Source organism: Salvia hispanica, chromosome 6, assembly GCF_023119035.1.
Source record: "Salvia hispanica cultivar TCC Black 2014 chromosome 6, UniMelb_Shisp_WGS_1.0, whole genome shotgun sequence".
Classification (NCBI taxonomy): Eukaryota; Viridiplantae; Streptophyta; class Magnoliopsida; order Lamiales; family Lamiaceae; genus Salvia; species Salvia hispanica.
Genome location: NC_062970.1, coordinates 9,433,230 through 9,457,156, shown reverse-complemented (window position 1 = coordinate 9,457,156; position 23,927 = coordinate 9,433,230). Strand labels below are relative to the sequence as shown.

Genomic DNA, 23,927 nt, shown 5'->3' with positions numbered 1-23,927 from the left:
CCTCTGCCGGATCCGTCGATCAATCGCCGCTTGCACAGCGAGATCCAATTCATCATCGCTAAAGCCATCACTATCACTAGCGCCTCCGCCACTACCACCCGCACGACTACTCGCCATTAGAGAGAGAAACTTATCAACACAAGTGGTGTGAATGAAATGACGTTGGAGGAGCCCTATTTATAGAGTTTAAAAAAAAAAAATTAAAATGTTGGACGTCCGAGTGGGACGGGCGACCTTCGCCACAGTGGCGCCCGTCCCACTCGCCCGTCGACGGGAGGGGCGAGGCCATCGCAGGGGCACTCGGGACGGGCGTGGGCGCCCTTCCCGCCCACTATGGCGCCCGTCAGGTCGCCCGTCCCCGACGGGCGAACAGGAAGGGCGCCGTAGGAGACACCCTTATGTCATATGCGTAACATATAATTTATATTTTAATATAATTCATTATGCTGATTAATGTTCCATTTTTTTCCCCTTAAGTGCAAGGTAGACTTTCGCTAGACTAGTTATGAAAAATATTTATATCTGAATAATTATCTAAATATTATATTAGTTCTTACCAGCATGGTTCATATTGTTGGTATAGCTGGATTTTGTAACCATATCAAAATAAATTGGGTAGCTAGATTCATTTTTTCAACTTCAACAACTCTATATTAACTCTTTTACCTATCTCCATTGATCTCCGTGATATTCTTCGTTTACTACTTATGTTATGTCCATCTCGGTGTGTATAGTAATATTCTTGGTTTCAGTGCATATCCATAATTTTGATTTTGTGGGTATGATAAATAATTTATGGAGTACTAGTGTTGATATCATTTTCAGTAGTAGTAGTATATTGTTGATAAGTGGGAGTAATTTTGACCGCTGGAATTTAAATTTTTTATAAAAGAATCAGAAAAGTTCCAAAAAAATATCCCATAAATAAACTTTTTTCCACTTCTCCAAACATTTCCGTTTAGTATCATTTTTTCCATTTTTATTTTTTTAAATTATTTTATTCTCCAAATCATCCCAAAATCATTTTATAAATATCACATTCATCCAAAAAAAATATTTTACATCAAACTATCTCTAATTTTTCTCTGTATATTTTCATAACCAATTGTTTTGCATTTTTAGGATTTAAATTACATGAGTTTTAATTTTTAGGTCACGAGCAGAATCTTAGCTTGAGCCTACCTTCGCACACCTCCGTTACTCTTTAGGAGGCATCCGCCCCAGATAAACTACCCACCTCGCAGTGTCCAAAGAGCCAACTCACTAGCCTATCCAAGGAATTCTTCCATAAAAAATGAGTCATTTTGTCATTTTGGTACGTTCCATATTAATAGAGTCATTTCATTTTTTAGTAAAAGTCAATACATTTTTTCACACCTACTTTACTATCTCTTACTTTTTTCTCTTTTCATCTCTCTACCTTTTTCATTTTTCACTTTATTCTCTCTTTACTTAACTTACCTAACACAATTTTTCTTAATCTCCGTGTAAAAAAAAACGCCTCCATTACTATGGTAATGGAGGGAGTAAATTTTGTGTTTTAATGAAGTTTTATTATTAATAAAATATTTTATTAATTTTATTTTTAAATTAAAGAATAGTGTAGTGAGACCTATGAATTATTAAGGGATGAGATGGATTCTTGCAGGTGCGGTCTCTTATTCGAGAGATGGAATCAAAAAAATGGTTAAAACTAAAAAGTGGCCTGTGTCACATGAATAATTGGTTAAGGATGAACAAATTCCATGTCACTCGACCACATCATTAAAATAAGTTTTTATTTGTGAAGAAATAAAGAGGATTGAATAAGTCAACAATGATGGATTACTTTTTTAATTCGCTATTAAGGATCACATTTCCTTTTTGTACGAGTTTTAAGAAATGTTAAAAAAAATAGATGAAAAAAAGTTAGTAGAATATGAGTCTCAGTTGTATAGATTAGTTTTAAATGAATTATGAATGAAATAAGTTAATGGAACCATTTATAGTAAAGTGAATCGGGACTTCAGACGAACCGAAATAGAAAAATAGAACACCGCGAATTGAAGGAGTATTAGTTATTACTCTACTCTAGTTATGATGAAGTCTGACCGCGGCAATATTCGCACAACTTGTCAGCAGTATATTTGTATTACAACTCTGCATCTTTCTCGAATTCATTATAAATTAATCTATACTAGTACTATAAATTAATATATTCGACACAAATTGAAACTACCTATATTTTGCAATCGAATTAATGTTATTTGAAGGGTAAATTTGTATTAGTACATATAAATAAGGGAAAATTTGCATTTGTACATAACATATGTACATTTTGGTCTATTCTTGATCAGTTACTTCTAATGATTATCAGAAAATAATTAGGGAGGAACTGTAATTAAAGTATCAACAGGCCTCATGAACTGAGCCTCAATTTAATTCAAAAAAAAAATATCAACAGGTCTTATAATTATGGCCATACATACCCATGCCTTTAGCCTTATTATATATTCTATTCTTGATAGGCTAATAATTATTTGCCGTGTAAGGTCGTGTAAAGAATAAATATATTTGCAAATTAAATGCTGAATTGATCTGTAAAGTGGTTGTGGTCCTATGTTGTGGAAAACTGCCAGAATAAAACCCTTAATCCAAGAAAAAGTAATGATCATAATCATTCCTGATCCGCAATTAAAAAATAATTAATCCGTGAACTCAGCCTCACAGCACTTATGCTGAGCCCTCAAACTACAGCTGTCTAATTCTATTCATTCCATAATAATCACTTCAATCCATTGCATCAGATCAGATTTAGCTGCATAAATTTGACTTCATCTTTCAGAAATATGATCCACAAAATTGACTCTTTCACTGATTGATTTTTACTACAACACGAGATTTGAAGTTAGAATTCCACTTCCTCAAGTTACAGGTCATGTGAAATGATTTGAGGTTTTTCTTCTTTTTCATTGATGTTACTTTTTGAAAAACAGATTACAGACATATACATTCACTAGGAAGCCATTTGAATAAGTGAAAAGGGAAAATAGACAGCAAACAATTCTATTCAAGATTTCTGTTTTCCAAGTTGGTATTGATTAACAACTTCATAATCAGTCTCAGATTTCTGCGAGCCTTCTGGGATATCTTGTTTTGGATTTTCAGGTACTGTCTGATTTTTTAAATTCTCATATATAGTTCTTCAATATAAGTTCTTGACCGATGTGATTCTGATCTGATGATGGTGTTTTTGGCAGATTCAGCTTGATATATACTTTCCTTTTCTTTTCATTGGGTGGAAATAGAAGGAAAAAATGGGTGTTGAATTGTTGGAGATTGGAGTTAAAGTGAGGAAAGGTGCGATTTTTACAATCAGAGGATGCTTTAAAACAGTTTGCAGTCATCCATTTCTTGTGGGCATGCTGTGTTTCTTGATATATTTGTACAGATCATCTCCTTTGATTTTTCAATTATTGCTGTCTGCATCTCCTATCCTTGTGTGCACTGCTGTTTTGCTTGGAACCCTTTTAAGTTTCGGGCAACCAAATATACCCGAAATCGAAGTAGAGGAGAAGACAACTGTAGAGGCTCTGTCTATTAAGAGTCATGTTTTGGGTGATGCTACTGTCGTTGAGGAAAATGAGAGCCACTTTGTTGAGAGATTTGTTGAGAATGTTAGGGAGGATTTGAATGATACTGCCCCGTTGATTGAGGAAAGATCGCGGGGAAGTGAGGCGAGTGATGGTGAGGAGAGGGGAAGGAAGAGAGAGTTGGGTGAGTTGAGGTATAAGGAGAAAGGTGAGTGGATTGAAGAGAGGCTTATCAATGGGGATGCAAAGGTAAATGGTGCAGTTATTGAATCAGATGATGAGAAATCAGAAGCAGATTCTTTTGATTCCGAGAAGGTGAATGTGGATTCTCTGGATTCACCCCCTCTCTCTCCTTGGGCACGAGTCGAGGAGCGGGAGGAGGAAAAAGAGGAAGAATCAGTGAAGGAGCAAGATGAGGATGAGGAGGAGGGCTCGGATTCTGGATCTGATTGCGCTGAGAGCTCCTCTCCGGATGCCTCAATGGCTGACATAATCCCAATGCTTGATGAGCTCCATCCGTTGCTCGATGAGGAGGACGGCCCTCAAAATGCTCGTCTCTCCCGTGGTAGCTCAGATGTAGCATCGGAAAAGTCACTAAAATCGAGTCATCAGTCGGATGATGAGTCTGAAAATCATGAGCACTTGGAAGCTGCTGATGATGAAAATGAAGATGGTGAAGATGAAGAAGATGCACAAGGAGACAAGGACGAGGAGACGAAATCCGCCATTACATGGACAGAGCAGGACCAGAAGAATCTCATGGATCTTGGAAGCTCCGAGATAGAGAGAAACCAACGTTTGGAGAATCTGATTTTGAGGAGGAGAGCAAGGAAAAACACAAGCTCGAGCTTGTTTGCAGAGAGGAACTTGATAGACTTGGAGAGTACCGATCTCCCTTTTAACATTGCTCCCATTTCGACGAGACGACAGAATCCGTTTGATCTCCCTCAAGATTCTTATGACGATTCAGGACTGCCTCCCATTCCTGGTTCAGCTCCCTCTGTTATGTTACAAAGGCGGAACCCTTTCGACATTCCTTATGACTCAAGCGAGGAGAAGCCTGACCTTAAGGGAGATGTGTTTCAAGAGGAGTTCACATCCCAACCCAGAGAGCCATTTTTCCGCAGACACGAGAGCTTTAATGTCAGATCTTCGATGTTTGCACCTAAGAGGCAAGAATCCAGGATGAGGCCTTACTTTGTTCCCGAGCGAACAATCTCCGAAGAATCGAACAGTTCTCTGTTTCAGAGACAGTTGAGTGGACTTAGTGACTCGAAGGGGAGCTCCATACCTGAAACTGAATCAATCACTTCAGTTGAGGATATTGAGGACAAGAAGCTTCCAGAAACAGATTGTCTGCCAGAAAGAGAGGTTGAGGATATTGAGGACAAGAAGCTTCCAGAAACAGATTATCTGCCAGAAAGAGAGGTTGTGGAACAAGCAAGAGATGCCGATGAGGAGGAGGGCCCTTCTCGTGATCCAGAGCTGATTAGCCTACAGGAGGTAGACACTGAAGAGATGATCTCCAAGATGGAGAGTGTTGCCGAACATATCGGGCATGGAAGTCAATCTTCGGAAGACGGAGATAGTCTAGAGTTAGACCATGTCGAGAATAGAGAAGTGCAAGTTGGAGAATCTCAATTGGAGGTGGAGGATAAAACCTATTGCTACGAGCAAGGAAGTGCATCCCAATGCATGGAAGCTCAGGGTTTTGTACATGGTTCAACCATGGAAGCTGTTGAGTCAAGATACAATAGAGATTCAAGCTCCTCATCACTTTCAGAAGTGAGTGAGAGGGTCTTCATTGACACAGAAGGTGAAGGGCTATCAATGGTGGAGGGAAACAGAGATGTTGAAGAACCAAGCGTCTCGAACGAAACTTCTTTAGGAAGTACTGATCTGAATATCACAAGTGCATTGGCTATCGACATAACACAACGGGCACCTGTTTATGATTCTAGCCCCCGAGGACTCGGTCAGAATACATCATCTTCCTCCGTTTCTTGTGATGTGCTTCCCGTATCTGAAGGGAGTCGTAGGGAAATCGAGACAGACATCGAGATGTTGCCTGATTCGTCAATTTCCCAATTAGTAGCAGGTGAATCTATGCCAGTTGATTTCGTTGATATAAGAGATCATGAAAATGCAAACACTGATTTAAGGCGAAGTTCTTCATCCACGTCTTCTGCTTCGATGGAGGAACATCTCATGGAGAATCAAATATTGGATGAAGTTTCAGTGTCCACTGATGATAAAACTATTCATGGCCTAGTTGGAGTAACTGAGACACAACTTGAAGATCTGCCGAGAACAGAAAGTTCAATCTCCGTTGATTCCTCGGATGATATTCAACATGACACTGATGAAAATTTAATCTCTATGATTCCATCTGAAGGAAACACATCTCTCTTTTATGAGAGTGCTATCCAAGAGCCAGATTTCAACTATCTCAATGAAGTGCAAGTAAGTTATACTCTTATTTTTTTCATGAAAATTAGTTTCTTATGTGTATAGTTTTCTGGTTGAACTGAGATATGGAGAATTATAACATGCATATGTTGTCCAAAGAGTATCTTCCCTTCGAGGCATCATGTTTAAGGTGTTGATCATTGTTTAATTTGGTTCGTTCAATTTGGCTGGGCTTCACATTCTTTTTATTCCGTTTTTCCAATATTAATTTAACTATGCTCAGATTTAGAAATAAACCAACACTCTCTTGGATAAGAAAATGCAGGCATTGAACACCCAAGTTGAGTCATTTTCGGATGATCAAATTACACAAAATGATTTGAACATGCCTGAGGCCCAAGAGCTTGATCACTACATCAACTCTCCATCAAGTCCTAAATTTGTTTCTGTTCTGCCAAGTGCCATAGGGACAGATAGTTCTCGTTTTGATGAGCAGACAGTGGTGGAAGAAGCAGATGAGATTGTGGAAATTGATAAAGGGCTTTTGTGTGAGTTGGATAATGTTGGGGACTTTAGTATCAGACATTTGGGATCTGGAACGAGCGACTTTGAAAAGCGTGTAGATTCTGTTGGAGAAGAAACTTTGTCTTCAACACATCATGAGGTTCACACAGTTGAAGTGAACAAAATGGAAGGCATTCTTCTTTCAGAGGATTCAAGGGATGTTCATGAACTGGACGCAGAATGTAATTCAGAGATACTAACAAGTAGAGCTGAAACTATTGAGGTCTCAAAGGTCGTTGAAAATGACCATGGTTCTCTTCATCGGGAAACATCAGATGATGAGGAAACACTGTCCACAGAACATAAAATCATGCCTGCTAATTCGTCTGTGAATCACAGTCACAAAGATGCTTTTTCCGGGATACCTGAAATGGAAGTGCAATCTGTAGAAAATGTCAGTGTTGTTTCCACAAAGCCGGAGTTAGCATCTGTAGAAACTGAAGTCATGGTGGAAGTTGCTGAGATGTCCTGTCAAGGTCAACTTGATGCAGATACCAGTTCTGCGATGCCTGAAATCGAAGCTAGTTCCATTGAAGATATTGATCTAGCCTTCAAGCAAACCAGATCTAAAGAGCACGTTGTTTTGGATCCACCTCAAGCTGAGCTTCAGAATCATGAAGATACTGCTTCTGCAATATCTGAATCTAAATCATTATCCGCAGATGACACTGATGCTGCTCCTACTAAAACTGAATCCACATCTGTGGAAACTGAAACCATAGTAGGAGTTTCTCGGACATCCAGCTCTGAGATGACTGAAGTTGAAGCTAGTACAGTCAAAGATATTGAATTGTCATTCACGCAAATGAGTTCTGAGGAGCCTCGAGTTTTTGAGCCCATTGGTGCAGATACCCCTTCTCTGATTCCTGAACTTGAAGCTAGAAAAGTCAAAGAGGTTGATCTTGCCTCCAAGAAAATCAGTTCTGTGGAAATCGAGAAGCATGTTGTTCTAAAAGCTGAAGTTCACGATCGTAAAGATACACCGGAACAGGAAGTCCTATTGGCAGAAGATGTTCCCAAGCATACTGAATTGGCTTCTGTGGAAACTGAAGTCGTCATGGCAAGTGCTGATGTATCCACTCAAAATCGAGTCCATACAGCAGACACTCTTGAACTTACTGAAATTGAAGCTAGTAAAGTTGAAGAAATGGATCTGGAATTTGAGCAGATCATTTCCAAGGAAATTGAGAAACCGGTTGATTTAGAGTCAGTGGATATGAATTCTACTTCTGGGATGCCTGAAATCGAAGCTGGTTCAGTCGAAGCTATTCATCAGGCATTCCAGCATATCAGTTCCAACAAGATCAATGAACGTGATGTTGGGGAAACCATAACCGAGCATACAGCACCACCCAGGGATGCGAGTGAGCCAGTATCCACTAATGAGGCATCACAAATGGCTGATAGAAAAACAGCTTTAGCTGATTGCGCTCTGCCACTTGTTGAATCTAGAGAAACGCAAGAAGCCTCTTCTGAACTGCATGTTGCTGAAGTTTTTCCTTTGGAGGGTATGGCTCTGCCTTCAACTCAAGCGTCGGATGGTGAAACGAGAGAACAGCTAAAGCTAAAGTCGAATGATGAATCATTTGAAGTCAAGGTTGATGATAAGGTAGGACCCTCTGAGAACAAGTCTATCCTTAGCAGTGTCATTGAGGAGAAAGAGCCAAACCACGGCGATGAAGCAGTTAAAGACTTGCATTCTCCACCTTCTGGTAAAGGAAAAAGTAAACTCTCTAGAAGCTCAAGTTCCAGTTCCAGCTCCAGCTCAAGCTCCGACTCAAGCTCGGGAGATACCGACAGAGTATAGGAGGCCAGGTGGGGGAAAGGGAAGTGTTTCATCCGTGCTTGATATATGCAATTTTCGCTGCGCGATAAGATGGGGTTCTTTTGTCCTGCAGCATGACGGTTTCTTCAAGAATGAGTTATTTATTTGATTTCTTGAAGTTTTTGAGGTTTGGCGAGGTTTTTCCCTTTTGGTCTTTTCTTCTAAGTGTTTGTTGTGGGGGGACCGTTTTGAGTTGAAAATTTGTCTTGAACTATCTTAATCATGTAGTGTGTACTGTAAAATATGTCCAGACTTTAAAGATTGTTGATTATCTGAGGGGAAAGGGTTCGTTTCGTGACTAATTATGCAAATTGATTGTCTGCCTATTGTTGCTGCTAGCATCGATTTTTGGGCTTTATACCTTACTACTATATGGACTGAAAGAGATTCAAATACCATAATAAATTCCAATTACAGATATTCACCTACAATGGAAAATATAAACAAGCTTACAAGACTAGGCATCTTACAAAACACACTCCAACTAAAACATTTAAGAAGGAAAAGGCACCACTTAGGACAACGATATGTTATTGCAAACTTCTGTATCTCGTACCAGTTGATTAAGAGCAGTTTGTGTCGTAACTTGCAAGTCCCTGCAGCTCTGGACCTTCAAGTCGAGGATTGTTCTCAAAGCTGCAAACACAAAAGAGAAGTCACCAAATCTAAATGATGAAGAAAGTGAGAACGATCACAATTGCAACACCAAATTTTCCTCTTTTGATCTCCTAGACTGACATTTTACTAAGCCAATAAGATAAATATCAAATCTCAGTGCTTAACGTTACTGATTTGTTCAATCAGCAGAAGATCCTAAGTGTAGAGAATATTGAAGCCATTTGTCCATAATTCCAGACTCTCATTAGATGCAATATTATGGGAGTTTATAAACAGTTGAAGCTGCGATGATAATTAAGAAAGAGTAGGTGTACTGATATCATGTAAGTCAGGAAAGGGGGATGACACCAGATCATGTTATATTCAGCAATGAAGTTCAAAAGAATTAATACAATTAAACAGGCATAGATAAAACAAATAAAAAGCGTTGAAATTGATGTCCAAGACTCAAAGAACTTACTTGTTTAAAGGGATGTGCTCAAATGGACCATTGGAAGGTATTGTGCCACACAAATTGTTATTGGAGACATCTCTACAAAATCAAATGAAAATATCAGTAATGCTGTTGCACAATACAGCTAGAAACATACTAGAAGAACTAAGTATTAGTCAGATCAGCAACACTTACACAACTTTCAAGGTATGTATACCAGCAAGTGTCCTTGGGATTGGGCCATGTAGTTGATTATCATTAAGACGTCTGTGAGAGAGATGAAAAGGTTACATTTGTAATGAAATATTTGTAATGAAGTGTTAACTCTGAAAATTTACGATTGCATCACGTTGAGGGAAGAGAAGTAGTAGTAGTACTAAAATAAAGGGAAAATGTTAGCTTCGATTGAAATATTATTTGCACAAATACATGAACCACAGAACCAGTAAATGAAGTAAACATTGAATGAGCAGTGAGCACCACGAGTGTTTTGATTAAAAAGGTTAACAAAATCATCAAAAATGAAAAATATATATATCAATGTTAAGATAGTGAAGACTCACAGAAAGACAAGGGATTTCAGATTTCCCAGGGATGGAGGGATATTCCCTGAGATATTATTGTTATATAGATCCAAACTTATTAAACTCTTCAAATTACCCAGCTCGTCAGGAATAGCCCCTTGGATGTTATTTCTGTACAGTTCCCTATACGAAAAGGTCAGTAGTCATTAGGCTACAATAACAGAGACGGTAGGCTGCAAAGCAAATCTAATGATATTTTCATAGACATGGTTGTGAAGAAAGAAGGAAATACAACATAACCATGGATTATGGGCATGCAACTTTATGCAGAATTAAGAATAAAAGAAAAGGTGCATCTGTCAATTGGAAATAAAAGTGCTAATGTTACATGATACTCACAGATATTGGAGATATTCAAGTTTCCCGAGCTCAGGCACAAGATGACCAGACAAATTCGAGTTGCCAAGATCCCTATCCAGGTGATAACCAAGTGGAAATTTTAGGTCCACAATCATCAGAATGCATACAAAGAGAGTTCCAAATGTGATGGTGAGAGAGAGGAAAGTCAAATTACAAACAAAAAGAGAACAATATGTCACTGTCAGAGTGTCAGTCAACTTCAGTACCATGTAACTGGAATGAATGAATTAGCTCAAGTTGAGACTCTAATTCATCTCAATAACTCCAAAACACTTTATGAATAGTTTAGTGTCCTATGTTAAATTTTGTCAATCATTAGGATTCATCCAAGTATTGAAATATTTGAGATCCTTAACTCCAAATCCGCTGTGAAATCTTAACATGTACGACAAGAACAGAATTCGTTAGTAGTAGGAGTATTAGTTAGAACTATGTCAATAATCATATGATCACCTAAGCTTCCAGAGTAACCCTTTCTTCAACACACCAGTGACCCAACCACATCCCACTCAGAAGAGGTACACAGCATAGCCCCTAAATCTACGACAAAAATTATCTGCTCAACATGTGCTCTACCTTCACACCAAATACTACGTAAAACATGAGTGTTTTGTTTGCTCATCATTAGAAACATACAATCAAATAAAACATCACTGAATTCAATCAACAGAACTAGTATTCCTTGAGAAACAATTAGACAAGTTTAGAAAATCTTGTCACCATAAATCACACAAATTTTCTCATTCCCTCAAACAAGATAAACTTCATCATGCAAAACAAACAGGGGAAATACTAAGTAGGAGACGACCATATTGAAACCCCCAAAAAAAACAAACAAGCGGCGGAATTCACTTTCAAGCTAGGGCTCTTCAATAACAAACCCCAAAATTAAAAATTGAGTAAGTAAAGCATGAATTAAGTAAAACCGCAACAGCTTCCTCCAGTATTCAGTAAATGAAGAGGCAATCAACACAGAGCTACTAATCCAGTAAACACGTAGCAGAAAAAGGCGAAAATAAAGAAGAAAGTGATAGAGACATTTGATTTGATGAAATGAAAGAGAGAGATGGATAGATAGATACAGGCGAGTGACGCGGTTGTCCTGGTTGCAGGTGATGTGGAACCAGGTGCAGGGATTGACAAGGTTGGGATCCCAGCTCTGCAGCACGTTGTCCGGGTCGGTCAAGCTCCGGCGAAGTGAGTGTAGAGCGTCACCCTCCGAATTGCAATGAGCTTTCGGCAAAAGGAGCGAGGAAGACACAGCAGCTAAGGCCAGAAATACCAGTAAATCTCCTCTTCCGGCCATAGCTGTCGCCCTCGGTGTTCTGTTTCTTTCAATCTTCTTTGATGGATGCAAAATTGTAGTGGAGAATCCATTTTTTAAATTATTCGATCACTCATGCTCCACTGAGATTACAGATTTGACTTAGTCATGGGATATCAGCAAAATGATTTTAAAAAAATTAATCTAGCATTAAAATAGTCACCAAACTATGTCTTACAAGGAATTACAATTTCACAAAATTCATATAACAATTACAAGAATTGGTAATTTTTCAAATTCACACCAAACTTATGAGTTATGAATGAAACTAGTATTATCACCCGGGATATAAGATTTTCAAATAATGAAAATAAATTCATTTAAAAAGGAATAAAAAGAATATAATACTAATATTTATAGTTAAGAATATGTGTTGATTAAAATAAGTATCTATACTATTATAAAAAATTGAAAATACAATAAAAAATAACATAAAGGAAATTGTGTCTCTCTCAATCCACTCTAAATAAAACATTTCATATTTGATAAACGATTTTATACAATTTTAATTTCTAATATGAATGGAGTAAAATAAAATAATAAAATGATAAAGAGGAAATAAGCAACTAAGGATTAAAGAGTATGTGTTTCAATTTGACTATGATTTACAAATAAAGGATGCGTCTAAGGATAAAAAAAAAAGCATATAATTTAAATAAATAAATATTTCAATACATAACATAAGTATTCATACATAAAAATAAAAATTTTAAAAAGTAACCACGAACCATTAGTAATTAAATATAATTATAAATTATATAACTTGAATATTAAATATAAATAAATTTTATATAAATTAATAAACTGCTAAATAATTTTATATACTACTAAATAGTAATAAAAAATACTCCATCCGTCCCCGATTAAGAGTCACACTTTTCTATTTCGGTTTGTCCCCAATTAAGAGTCACACTTCATTTTTACCATAAATGGTAAGTAGATTCCACAATCCACTAACTCACTTCACTCACATTTTATTATAAAACTAATATAAAACAGTGGGTCTCATATTCCACTAACTTTTTCAATCAACTTTTCTTTAGATTTCTTAAAACCCGTACCCGGTCAAAGTGTGACTCTTATTCGGGGACGGGAAGGAATATTATTTATACATATAAATTTAAATACTTAAATTAAAATAAACTTAATATAAAAAATAACTATTACACAAAATCCAAAACTATCTTACCAAAAACAATAACTTAATAAGTTTCATGGTAGATAGAATGAAGAAGTTTATCAACATGTAGAATACAGTAATAATAAGGGAATACATATATCATAATTGTAATCCCTTTCGTCCCACCGAAATGTTTCATTTTTCTTTTTCGTTTATCTCAACCAAGATGGCCTACTACTAAAAATAGAAACACCTTTATCTATATTTTAATTCATCTTTCTCACTTTATTTTCTTCACTTAACACATTTATCTCTAATTAAGGTAGGACGTAGTAGTATTTATTTAATTAGTGACTAATTAAAATAATATACAATAAATTTGAGACTAAATAAAATACTACTTTCTCCTTCTACGAAAAATAGAATATATTTGTCATTTTTTTAGTTGTCCTCGAAAAATAGACCCAGTTTGAAAAAGGACCCCACATTTGCTACCTAACACAATTAAATACTACTAATAATATGGACCCAACATTCTACTAACACTATGTCTCTTACTTTTTTTCCTTCACTCTTACTCTATCAATTCCATATTAAAACCTATGTCACTCACAATGTGGTTTATTTTTTTTTGGACGAATGGAGTACATAGAAGACTAATAAAAATGTATTTTAAATATTTTAGCTAAGTAAATATAGGATGAAAATTGAAAAGATTTTATATTTGTGTTGTCATTTAGCTTATGAATTAATTTTTAAAGAAAAAGTATACAATAGTGAATAAAACTTCAATTTTGACCCAAGTAAAGGGAAATTATACTCTTTAGCTCAATTCCAATTTTAACTCAAATTAAAGACAAAAAACAGTATATAAATTTAATTACAAAGAAGAATTTAAAGTAAAAATATACAGGCCAAATAATATCAAATCTAATTTTTAAAACATAAATATAATGATACAGAAGTTCATAACACCCAAATCGGCGCCTGCACTCTCCCTCTCGCTCTTTCTCTCTCAATCACGTCGGCATGCCCACCAGCCTGCATCGCCGCCATGCCTTCCGCTCTGCCTCACCGCTCCTCCATCGCTCTTCCTCTGCCGGTCTCCTTGTCCATGCTCAGGCACTCCGACAATGAAGGAATGGAGGGAGCTTTGCTTCAAGGTGTAGATTGTAGAACTGCAGCAGATTATCCCGACACCAACTCGATCGCATTGTCTCCACATTCTCAAAAAGGAAGTAAAGAAATTGACGTCCGAATTCTTAAAATAAATTGTAATATGATTATAAAATCTCGGGAAATACTTTCATCTTTTTCATCTCTGTTGTCTCTTTCATATGCCTTGTTTTTTGGCATAATCTGTCAATTTTATATACTTTTTTGTCTTACCATTTTGCTTATACGCTTAAATATGTTGAATAAATTTCATCTTTCAGCTGGATTCTTCAGAAAGAGGCATGTAGTTTACTGAAGTAGAGAAATAGATTCATCTTCCCATCTGCTAAGAGAGTGACTGTTAGTGTTCAGATTTAATATAACATATGGTAACAAAACTAAAAAAAGATAAACAAATTGGAGAAAGATAACAAACTGTAGAAAAATGAATTAACATAACTAAGAAAGAAAGCATGAGAGAAAAGATCCAGAGAAAGAAAGCATGAAATCAATACATACAAAATAGATTATAATTCGCAATTGCTTGAACATCAATTATGGGAAAGGGTATTTATAGAGACAAGGCTTCGATTTTTGGCTCTAAGTTTTGAAAGTCGAATTAAAGTTGGACCAGTTCATCCACTTTTTCTACATGATTGATTCAAAATATGATTCTCCAGTATAAAGAATAAATGCATTATTACACAGTGGTCAAACAATAAAATTTTTACATTATTATACACCAATTTATTGAAGTATTCAATGGTTTTCGAGATATCTCAACAATGCACGATAATTTAGGAGCTGACAATTGTGAAAATTGCCTAAAAACTGAGAAAAAAATATATAATTTGTATTAACCAAATGTTTATTTGAGTTTATTGAAAGTCTTGTGTCATTTGGGGTTTATTGTCAGCCATGGTTACTTTACAACAGTTCATATGATTTGACCTATTAGCTAAAAAGTACTCTAGTTTTTAAGAATGGTTTTGCGCATTTTACACGTCTTTCAAACATCTTTTATTAACTTGAAATTGCTTTACATGTGCCAAAACAATGAGAGCATGTAATATATTTATATAAAATATGAGTCAAAAAGTTACTCCCTCCGTCCCAAGGTATTAGACCAACTTTCCTTTTTGGGATGTCCCAACACATTAGACTCATTTCCTTTTTTAGCAAAAAGCATCTATCTTATTTTATTCTCCACCTATTTTTTTCTCTCTTCTCTCCCCTACTTTTTCCCTCTCTCACACTTTACTCTCTCCACTTTAACTATTTAAATATCACTTCCTTAAATCATGTGCCCAAAAGAAGTGAGTCTAATACTCCGGGACGGAGGGAGTATGATATATGATAAATCCAAATTTTATTAAAGTTGGAGGGAAAAGTGAGCCAGTCAAAACTGTGGCTTTATATATGTATAGATATGATTCGTTTTTATTGATAATAAATAGGTCTATTTTAGTATTTTTAGGTTAGCTTTATAGTTAATCGATAAGTTAACATGTTGGGCTGCGTTTTATAATCGGGCAAATCCATGGCCCTGAAAATAATGTCATTTTTTCATATACAGAATCACATCAATTTGGTGTAAAGGGACATAATCAAATGCAAACTCTTAATACTATACAAACTTCAAATTATAATCTGGATTATTAGAAAATGTCAACAGACGACAAAATAGTGATAAAAGAAAATATCAACAATGGTTGATGTTGTATTGACACTGTGTTGACATTTTTTATTGCTACTATTTTGTCATCTGTATGTCTTACCCCGAGACATATACACATTCCCAGACCAATCATTTATCCTCTTTCTCACACACTCTCTAACCTAAGGTCATATTTGGTTGTCAGGATTCTATCTGGAAAAATAATCTAATATCTTAAATTTGAAATTCTTGTGTTTGTTTCAGTTTTTAATCAAACTGAGAAAGTAATCAAAATTCCAAGAACAATGAAAGTTAGTACCCTCTCTGTCCCATAATAGATGTCACACTTTTCTTTTTAGTTTGTCCCACAGAAGATGTCACATTTTCTTTTTTGGAATAAGCTCACTCTCACAATAATATAAATATACTATTTTCTCTCTCCACCTAACACACAAAACAACATCACCTAAAATTCCGTATCGATCTCCAAGTGTGTCTGTCATCTATTATGAGACGAGGGAGTACAACTTTTAAGGATTATGAATCTTAACTTTTCTTAGGTATTAGTTTTTTTTTAAAATAATTTAAAATTATAAATCAAACTTAATTTTAGTCTAATAAATAAATGTAACTAAAATTATCATAATATTTTATAATATTTCATAATAATAATTAATAATTTATTAAACAATTTAAATATAATTATAATATATAAATCATATAATAATAAATGATTATTATTTTATAAATTAATAATTAATCAATAAAGTTGTAGTGAAATTTTAATATACAAAATTTATTCAATTATAATTTCTATAAATATTATAATAATAACATTTATTATAATCATTACTATATGTAACTATAATTACAATTATATTATTATATTATCATTTATAATTAATAATTTATTAAAAAAATTATATTATTATTCCTTTCTTATAAATAAAAAATAATAAGTATATTTTTAGTTTGGTGTTTCAATCAAATATAAAATTTAAAATCTTGATATTTTTCGAACACAGGAAAGTAAGTTATTAGGAATCATATTCCCGGGATTCATTTTCCCATCCTTGCCAACTTTATTTTCCTGGTTGCTAGGATTCTGTTTGGGAAAGTAATCTGATTCCTTACATTTCAAATTCATGTGTTTGTTTCGGTTTTTAATTAAACTGGGAAAGTAATCAGAATCCCAGAACAAGGAAAGTTAGTACAACTTTCCAGGATTTAGAATCCTAGCTTTTCTTAGGTATTGTATTCTCTTTCCCAGTTTTAGGATTCTTACATATTTAATGCAATATATAATAATAATAATAATAATAATAATAATATAAATCATACTTAATTTCAGTATAATAAATAACTATAATTAAATTTTATCATAATTATAATTACATTATTATAATATTTATATATAATTGTTATTATCATAGTAGTAATTAATAAATTATTAAATAATTAAAATATAATTATAATATAAATGATATAATAATAATAATAATAATAATAATAATAATAATAAATAATAATTATTACTACTCCCTCCGTCCACAAAAAATAGCGCACATTTACCATTTTTGGTCGTTCAAAAAAAATAGAGTTCATTCATTTATAGAAAGTTTTCAACAAATAATAATCCTACACATCATTCCACTAACACTACTTTTCACTTACTTTTTCTCCTTCTCTCTTACTTTTTCACTTTACAAATTCTACAGTAAAACCCGTACCATAAACCAATTGCCCTATTTTTTTGGACGGAGAGAGTATTATTTTCTAAATTAATAATTAATCAATAAAATTATATTAAATTATAAAATTTATTTAGTTATAATATCCGTAAATATTATAATCATAATATTAATAATCATATTTATTATTATAACCATTTATGATTACAATACTTCATGTACCTATTATGATAATAATATTATTATATATTATGATAAATGATCCATATTTAAACTATCCATCGTAATAATAAATAATAATATAATTGTTATCATTTGTAATTAATAATTTATTTAAAATTTATAATATTTTTTATAAATAAATAATAATAAGTACTAGTATATTTTTAGTTTGGTATTTAAATGAAATATAAGATACAAAATCATGATATTTTTCAAACAATGGAAAGTAAAGTTATTAGGAATCATATTAACGGGATTCATTTTCCCATGAATCATTTTCTTTTCCAACTTTACTTTCCAATCAATCAAACATAAAAAATTTTGAAACCTTGAGATTAAATTGGTTTGTTTTTAGTTTTTGGAATTAAATTTGTATCACTTTCAGAATATGGGATCGGGACAGTGAACTTTTGATTGAAGAGGATTTATACCCTTTTCTCTAATTTGTTATTCTTTTATTATTGTTTTTCCTCACAAGATACATCAACTTAACCAACGAGAGATTACATATATGGACAAAAAAGAATAAGAAACAAATAAATGAACAGAAAAAGAAAAAAGAAGAAGAATAAAAATCTGAAATCTCTCATTAGAAAGTTTGGTTCTGATCCTATATGCTGAAAGATGTTCGAATTTCATCCCTAAAACAAAAAGGCCTACCAATTTAATCCAAAATCTGAAATCTCTTTCTCTAATTGTCCCCTTTCCCCACCCTCTCTCTTTCCATCACCACTCGTCTCTTCAGTCTCACTTTCCTTCTCACCCTCCCCTTCTCTTCCTTCACCACTTCACCTTTCTCAAGACTTTTACTGGACAAAGTCGAAAAGTACAGCATTAGTGGTAAGTTTCATGCCCGCTGTCTATACACTAGACAATTTTTTGATGATCTCTTGGCTGATTCTGGGGGCTGACTTGTTGGGATTGGGCTGTGATGATAATAATGCGAGCTTCATCTAGGTTATGATTGCAATTTATGAGTTAGGGTTTGATTTAGGGATTTTGTTGATAGAACTCTCTTGGCATACGAGTTAGGATTTCGATTTTGGCCGGTAATGGTTGTATGCGGGCGGTAGTGGTGCTTTTCATTGGTCGTCGCCGCTACCGTTTTGTGCTATGTGTATGTGAGGCAATGATGAACAAATGATATGACCATATTTGATCTTTTTCTTTGATTTCTATTTTTCGTTGGCTGCGCTTTCGCAATGACTCTTTTCCAGCTTGATTCTGGTTAGGGATGTCAATCGGGTCAGCCCAGCAGGTTTTGGGCCAACTGACTCAACTTTATTTTATCCAAATAATACCTGCAAGTGTACATGATTATTGCAGCAAATAGCAAGCAAGAGTATATCGTATGCCACATAGACAATTAAGTGTAAACCTAAGTACCTTGATCCAATTTCGACTACTATCCAGACGATCAATTTTGGTTTTGAAACTAATAGCTACCGAAAGCATATAAATTCAGAGATTGAAATAAACAATTAAACAAGATAACAAAGAAGCAAGTTGTAGAAACTGATGAAGAAATATGCAGAATTCAAGGATCTGATGCACAACTCATAGCCTAACCCAATTGAAACCAATTTATCATTTAAAGTCTCCAGAATTGTTGAATCAATCACAATTGTAGATTAAACCCCCTCCCGAGGTGAGAAATCCGTAGATTATGTGTAATAATTGAAGTTCTCTTCTAATTCTTAGACCTAACTCCTAACACTTTGATTAGATTAATGATCCCACTCAGAATCTCAATTCTCCCGAGTTCTATTGAATTAATGTGTGAATTATCCCTCTTTCAAGATTAATTATTTCACCTCCCGATTACTCTAAGAAACTCTAACATTACCAATTGGCGATCAAGCAATTGACAGGAAAAAGCACAGGAATAAACCAAACAATTACAAGAGCTAGATAAAAACGAAGTCAATTGGATTAAAACTATGAATCAATGCATCTTCACCAAGAATTCTACATAAAAGATGTTTAGCTACTCATGTTCAGATAGAAAACAAATAGAAATAAGGAAAAACAGTGGAAATCATGATGCGAATTGCAATTGGCGGAGGAATTGAAGCTTGAATCTTCAATCTTCTTCCAAGAGTTCTTCACAAAGAGAGAGCGTGTGTTTTGTCGCTTGTAGAGAATGCCTAGAATTGACCTAATTCTTCCTTCTTATTTCCTCTTCAAAAAATTGCGTTTCAGCTCTAAAAAACGCCAAAATGACGGACCCGGCCGGGTGGAATTAATCCACTGGAAATTCACCCGGCCGGGTGGGACTTCTTCGGTACTCTCTGGAGTCTCGCGGGCTTAATAATTACGCCACCCGGCCGGGTGGAATTATAGGGTAATAATTCACCCGGCCGCGTGAGATTTTCTAGACAGCGCAGTGTTCGTATAACGGCCATAACTTCTTCTACCTAACTTCGATTGAGGCATGCGAGATACCCACGCGAAGCTCTTTCGAAGACGAAGAGATTGATATGCATTAGGGGCTGATTGGACTTCAAAATCTCCAGTAAATATTGTCTCAAACCAAGGCTGCTGCACATCCACATATTTTGTACCTTTTTCTACACATTCTTAACAAAATGGTCAACATACCAACATAATAGAGAAGTAGATGTAAACACGCCTAATAATAGACGAAATATGCTCAAATTCATACAAAACCACCCTCTAAAACCATGTAAAATCCAAGTATGTCACCAACCCTATTGGGTTGTGGGTCAATCGGGTTGTATTTTTTTCGGCTTATGAAATTTGACCCTAACCCTAAAAGCTCGGGTTTCGGGCTAGTCCATTGGATTAATCGAGTTGGGACCGATAAAATTAACATGCAATCAATCCAATAAATAATGATGAAAATTAGTTATATTTATGAAATGTAAAACATTTAATTATGAAATTTTTTGATAATTTGAGATATATGCTTGAACTCAAACATAAACATGATCAAATATTAATATTTGAGATTTGTGCAAAATGAAATATAAATATATTTCAAGAAAATTTAAAGCATTTATTAGAAATTTTAAATATTTTTTAGTGAATTTAAAGTTACTAATTTATTTATTGATTATTATATTAATGAAAATTTAATATATAATTTGTATGTTTAATATAAAGTTGAAAGTTATTTTTGTAGTTATCTATACTACAAAAATAATCAATGGAGTTACGAATTAGGAGTCATAAATAGAACAATAGAATTTTTATCAGGCTTCGGGTTAGCCCATCGGGTTTTCGGGTTTGGCCCTAACAGGTTGCGGCTAATCGGGTTATAATTTTATCGGGCTATATATTTTCTACCCTAACCCTATAAATTTGGCGGGTTATTTGGGCCAGTCCACGAGTTGCGGGGTTGCGGGCTGCACTGACATCTCTACTCGTAGTAATGTGGTTTCTGTGTGTTGTTGTTTTTTAGGTATGTAATTCGTGAATAACTAAATCTGGTATGTAATTAGGGATGTCAATGTAACCCGGAACCCGCAGGCCAGCCCGAATAAGCTGACAAAAAATATCGGGTTAGAGTTGCAAATTCGCAGCCCGAATTTAAAATTGGGCCATTCGGGTCACCGGTTTATGCGGGCTAACCCGGTCAGGTTACGGGCGAACCCATCAGGTTGAAGATTATAATTAAAAAATAATATTAATACTAATAATTAAAAATCAGAATAATACTATAGTTCATTTACTGCTGGCGCTGCTAGGGTTTGTTAATTCTTACCAATTAAAATTTTCCAATTCAAGCGCAGCTTTCTTCTCTTTCCCGAGTCCTGAGCCTCACGACCCTCGTTCTCTTTCCCTCTTGAATTAGCTCCCAAAGGCCAAAATAGAAGGATTTTCACGCTGTCGCCACCATCGGGTCTCGGATCGGCCAACTAGAACTCGCCCATCTTTCCCATCTCTCGATTTTCACGCCAACACTGCCGCCAATCTCCACTCCACCGTCAGTTAGTTCATCTTGTTTAGTCTTGTTTTTAGAATCTTGTTTATTTTGCTTGACTGCAAAATAGGTAGAAGTGTAGAACCATAGAAGACACAAACACAACATTTTGATTTTTGAAATCAAAATCAAATCTTTCTAGTTAAAAGAGGAATACTTACATATGCATGATTCATGATTAAATGAAATAACTTGAATGCGAGTATCCCAATTTTTTTTTTTAACTGCCGGAGGTGAATTTACACAAGTTGAGCTTTTTTAGTGTTATAAACATTGGGTCATTCTTTTTTTTAAATACTCAAAACATAACCAAAAGATCTTTTGTACATTTTTTCCTTTTGAAGATTACCTTTTTTCTAAGATCTCAGAAAATATATTTTTTCTTGATTCATTCCAACATGAAAATCAATTCAACAAATTTTCACTTAATATTTGTGGTTTCTTCTTTCTTTTCCAAATGGGAATGTGGTTTTCATATTCGAACAGTTATATAACAATTGATATTATATTGATCTTGTTGTCATCTATTTTTTTACTTAAAGTGTATAATTGATATTATATTGATCTTGTTCTCTATGTTTCTGTTGTAGTTGATCGACATGGAAGAGTCATCTCCAAGTTTCGTTGAGAGAAATGATGATGATATACAGATTCTATATAATTCTAAGAGTAAGAAGATGAAAGCATCTGAAGTTTGGAATCGCTTTACGGAGGTGAATTTACACAAGTTGAGCTTTTAGTATAAACATCTGGTCATTCTTTTTTTTAATACTCAAAACATAACAAAAAAATCTTTTGTACATTTTTTTTCCTTTTGAGGATGACCTTTTTTCAAAGATTAGGAGCAGAAAATCTTTTTATTTTCATTCCACCATGAAAATCAATTCAACAAATTTTCATTTAATATTTGTGGTTTCTTCTTGCTTTTCCAAATAAAGATGTGGTTTTCCTATTCGAACAACTATATAACAATTAATATTATATTGATCTTGTTGTCATCGATTTTTTTACTTAAAGTGTACAATTGATATTATATTGATCTTGTTCTCTATGTTTATTTTGTAGTTGATCGACATGGAAGATTCATCTCCAAGTTTTGTTGAGGGAAATGATGATGATATACAGATTCTATATAATTCTAAAAGTAAGAAGATGAAAAGATCTGACGTTTGGAATCACTTTACGGAGGAAAAACAGCCCAATAAAGATGGAAAGCTATCGGTCAAGTGCAATCATTGTGATCAAGCATATACATATGAAGGTACAAAACATGGTACTTCAACTTTTAGTCATTATCTGAAAGTGTGTAAGAAAAAAACCAATGTTTGGAAATGTGAATTTTATGTTAGGTGATCATGATGGAAAGTTGAAGGCTAGGTCTAAGGTAATAGACCCAAAAATTTGTCGAGAGTGGATGACTAAGATAACAGTTGCACATGATCTTCCATTGAATTGGGTTGAATTTGAAGAGGTGAGAAGTTATCACTCGCATTTGAACTCGGATGTAGAATCTATCTCGAGAGATACTCTTGCCTCTGATGTGATGAATATGTATAAAATTGAAAAGGAGAAACTAAGGATTAGACTGAATAGTATTTCTGGGAGGTTGTGCTTAACTTCTGATGTTTGGACTGCATGCACTAATTCGGGTTACATTTGTTTAACTGCGCATTATGTAGACGAAGAATGGAAATTGAATAGCAAAATACTTGCCTTTTGTTCTATGCCTCTTCCGCATTCTGGACCCGAATTAGCTCAGAAGATTTTTGATATATTGGTAGATTGGAAGATAGAGAATAAAGTTTTTTCTTTAACTTTGGATAATGCGTGTGCCAATAATGTTGTGGTTCAAATTTTGAAGACAAGACTTCAAATACAAAACTCATTATTGTGCAAGGGTGAATATTTTCATGTTAGATGTTGTGCACATATCTTGAACCTTATAGTTCAAGAAGGTTTAAAAGTTGCTGGTGATGCTATAGAAAAGATTTGAGGAAGTGTTAAATATGTATAAGCATCAGAAGACATATTGATGATGTTTAAGGAATGTGCTCAAAAATATGGTGTTGAATTCACTTCTCCCCTTTGCTTGGATGTGTCTACTCGTTGGAAATCGACATACTTGATGCTTTGTAGTGGAATTAAATACCGACATGTTTTTGATATGTTTCGATTTGAAGATTTGAATTATAAGCAATGTCCAACAGAGGAAGAGTGGGAAAGAGGAGAAGTGATGTGTAGATTCTTAAAGCCATTTTACAATATCACTACATTGATTTCTGGCTCATCATACCCTACTTCCAATCTCTATTTTATGGAAATTTGGAAGATTACATCTTTATTGAATAGGATGTCCGAAAGTCAAGATGAAGTGGTTAGGTCTATGTCTCTTAAAATGAAACTGAAATTTGATAAATATTGGAAAGAGTATAGTAAAATACTTTCTA

At 34.5% G+C, this 23,927-nt stretch overlaps 2 protein-coding genes across 4 annotated transcripts; one reads left to right on the top strand and one right to left on the bottom strand.

The window, feature by feature from the left end:
* The first annotated feature begins 2,716 nt into the window (after positions 1–2,716).
* LOC125196483 lies at positions 2,717–8,672 on the top strand. Of its 3 annotated transcripts, none has more exons than XM_048095015.1 (3): positions 2,717–3,147; positions 3,246–6,035; positions 6,298–8,672. In XM_048095015.1, the coding sequence occupies exons 2-3, from the start codon at positions 3,297–3,299 to the stop codon at positions 8,350–8,352; spliced, it is 4,794 nt and encodes a 1,597-aa protein (XP_047950972.1). In that variant the 5' UTR covers positions 2,717–3,147; positions 3,246–3,296; the 3' UTR covers positions 8,353–8,672. The 3 variants fall into 3 exon arrangements, with proteins under 3 accessions (XP_047950972.1, XP_047950971.1, XP_047950973.1); XM_048095014.1 differs by having other exon boundaries at positions 2,718–3,147; positions 3,240–6,035; XM_048095016.1 differs by having other exon boundaries at positions 2,719–3,147; positions 3,240–6,035; positions 6,307–8,672.
* Positions 8,673–8,743: 71 nt separating this feature from the next.
* On the bottom strand, positions 8,744–11,730 carry LOC125196485 (leucine-rich repeat protein 1-like). Its single transcript, XM_048095017.1, has 6 exons — positions 11,448–11,730; positions 10,345–10,416; positions 9,985–10,128; positions 9,617–9,688; positions 9,449–9,520; positions 8,744–9,006 (listed from the first exon to the last, which is right to left on the bottom strand). The coding sequence occupies exons 1-6, from the start codon at positions 11,669–11,671 to the stop codon at positions 8,934–8,936; spliced, it is 657 nt and encodes a 218-aa protein (XP_047950974.1). The 5' UTR covers positions 11,672–11,730; the 3' UTR covers positions 8,744–8,933.
* Positions 11,731–23,927: the final 12,197 nt, after the last annotated feature.

What these genes read in the sequence shown, in the direction of transcription:
- LOC125196483 (XM_048095015.1), top strand. Translation starts at nt 3,297, where the DNA reads ATGGGTGTTGAATTGTTGGAGATTGGAGTTAAAGTGAGGAAAGGTGCG. An exon ending in ACTATCTCAATGAAGTGCAA is followed by an intron (nt 6,036 to 6,297) that starts GTAAGTTATACT and finishes CTCTTGGATAAG; the next exon opens with AAAATGCAGGCATTGAACAC.
- LOC125196485 (XM_048095017.1), bottom strand. Translation starts at nt 11,671, where the DNA reads ATGGCCGGAAGAGGAGATTTACTGGTATTTCTGGCCTTAGCTGCTGTG. An exon ending in GACAACCGCGTCACTCGCCT is followed by an intron (nt 10,417 to 11,447) that starts GTATCTATCTAT and finishes TCACCTGGATAG; the next exon opens with GGATCTTGGCAACTCGAATT. An exon ending in GAGCACATCCCTTTAAACAA is followed by an intron (nt 9,007 to 9,448) that starts GTAAGTTCTTTG and finishes TTGTGTTTGCAG; the next exon opens with CTTTGAGAACAATCCTCGAC.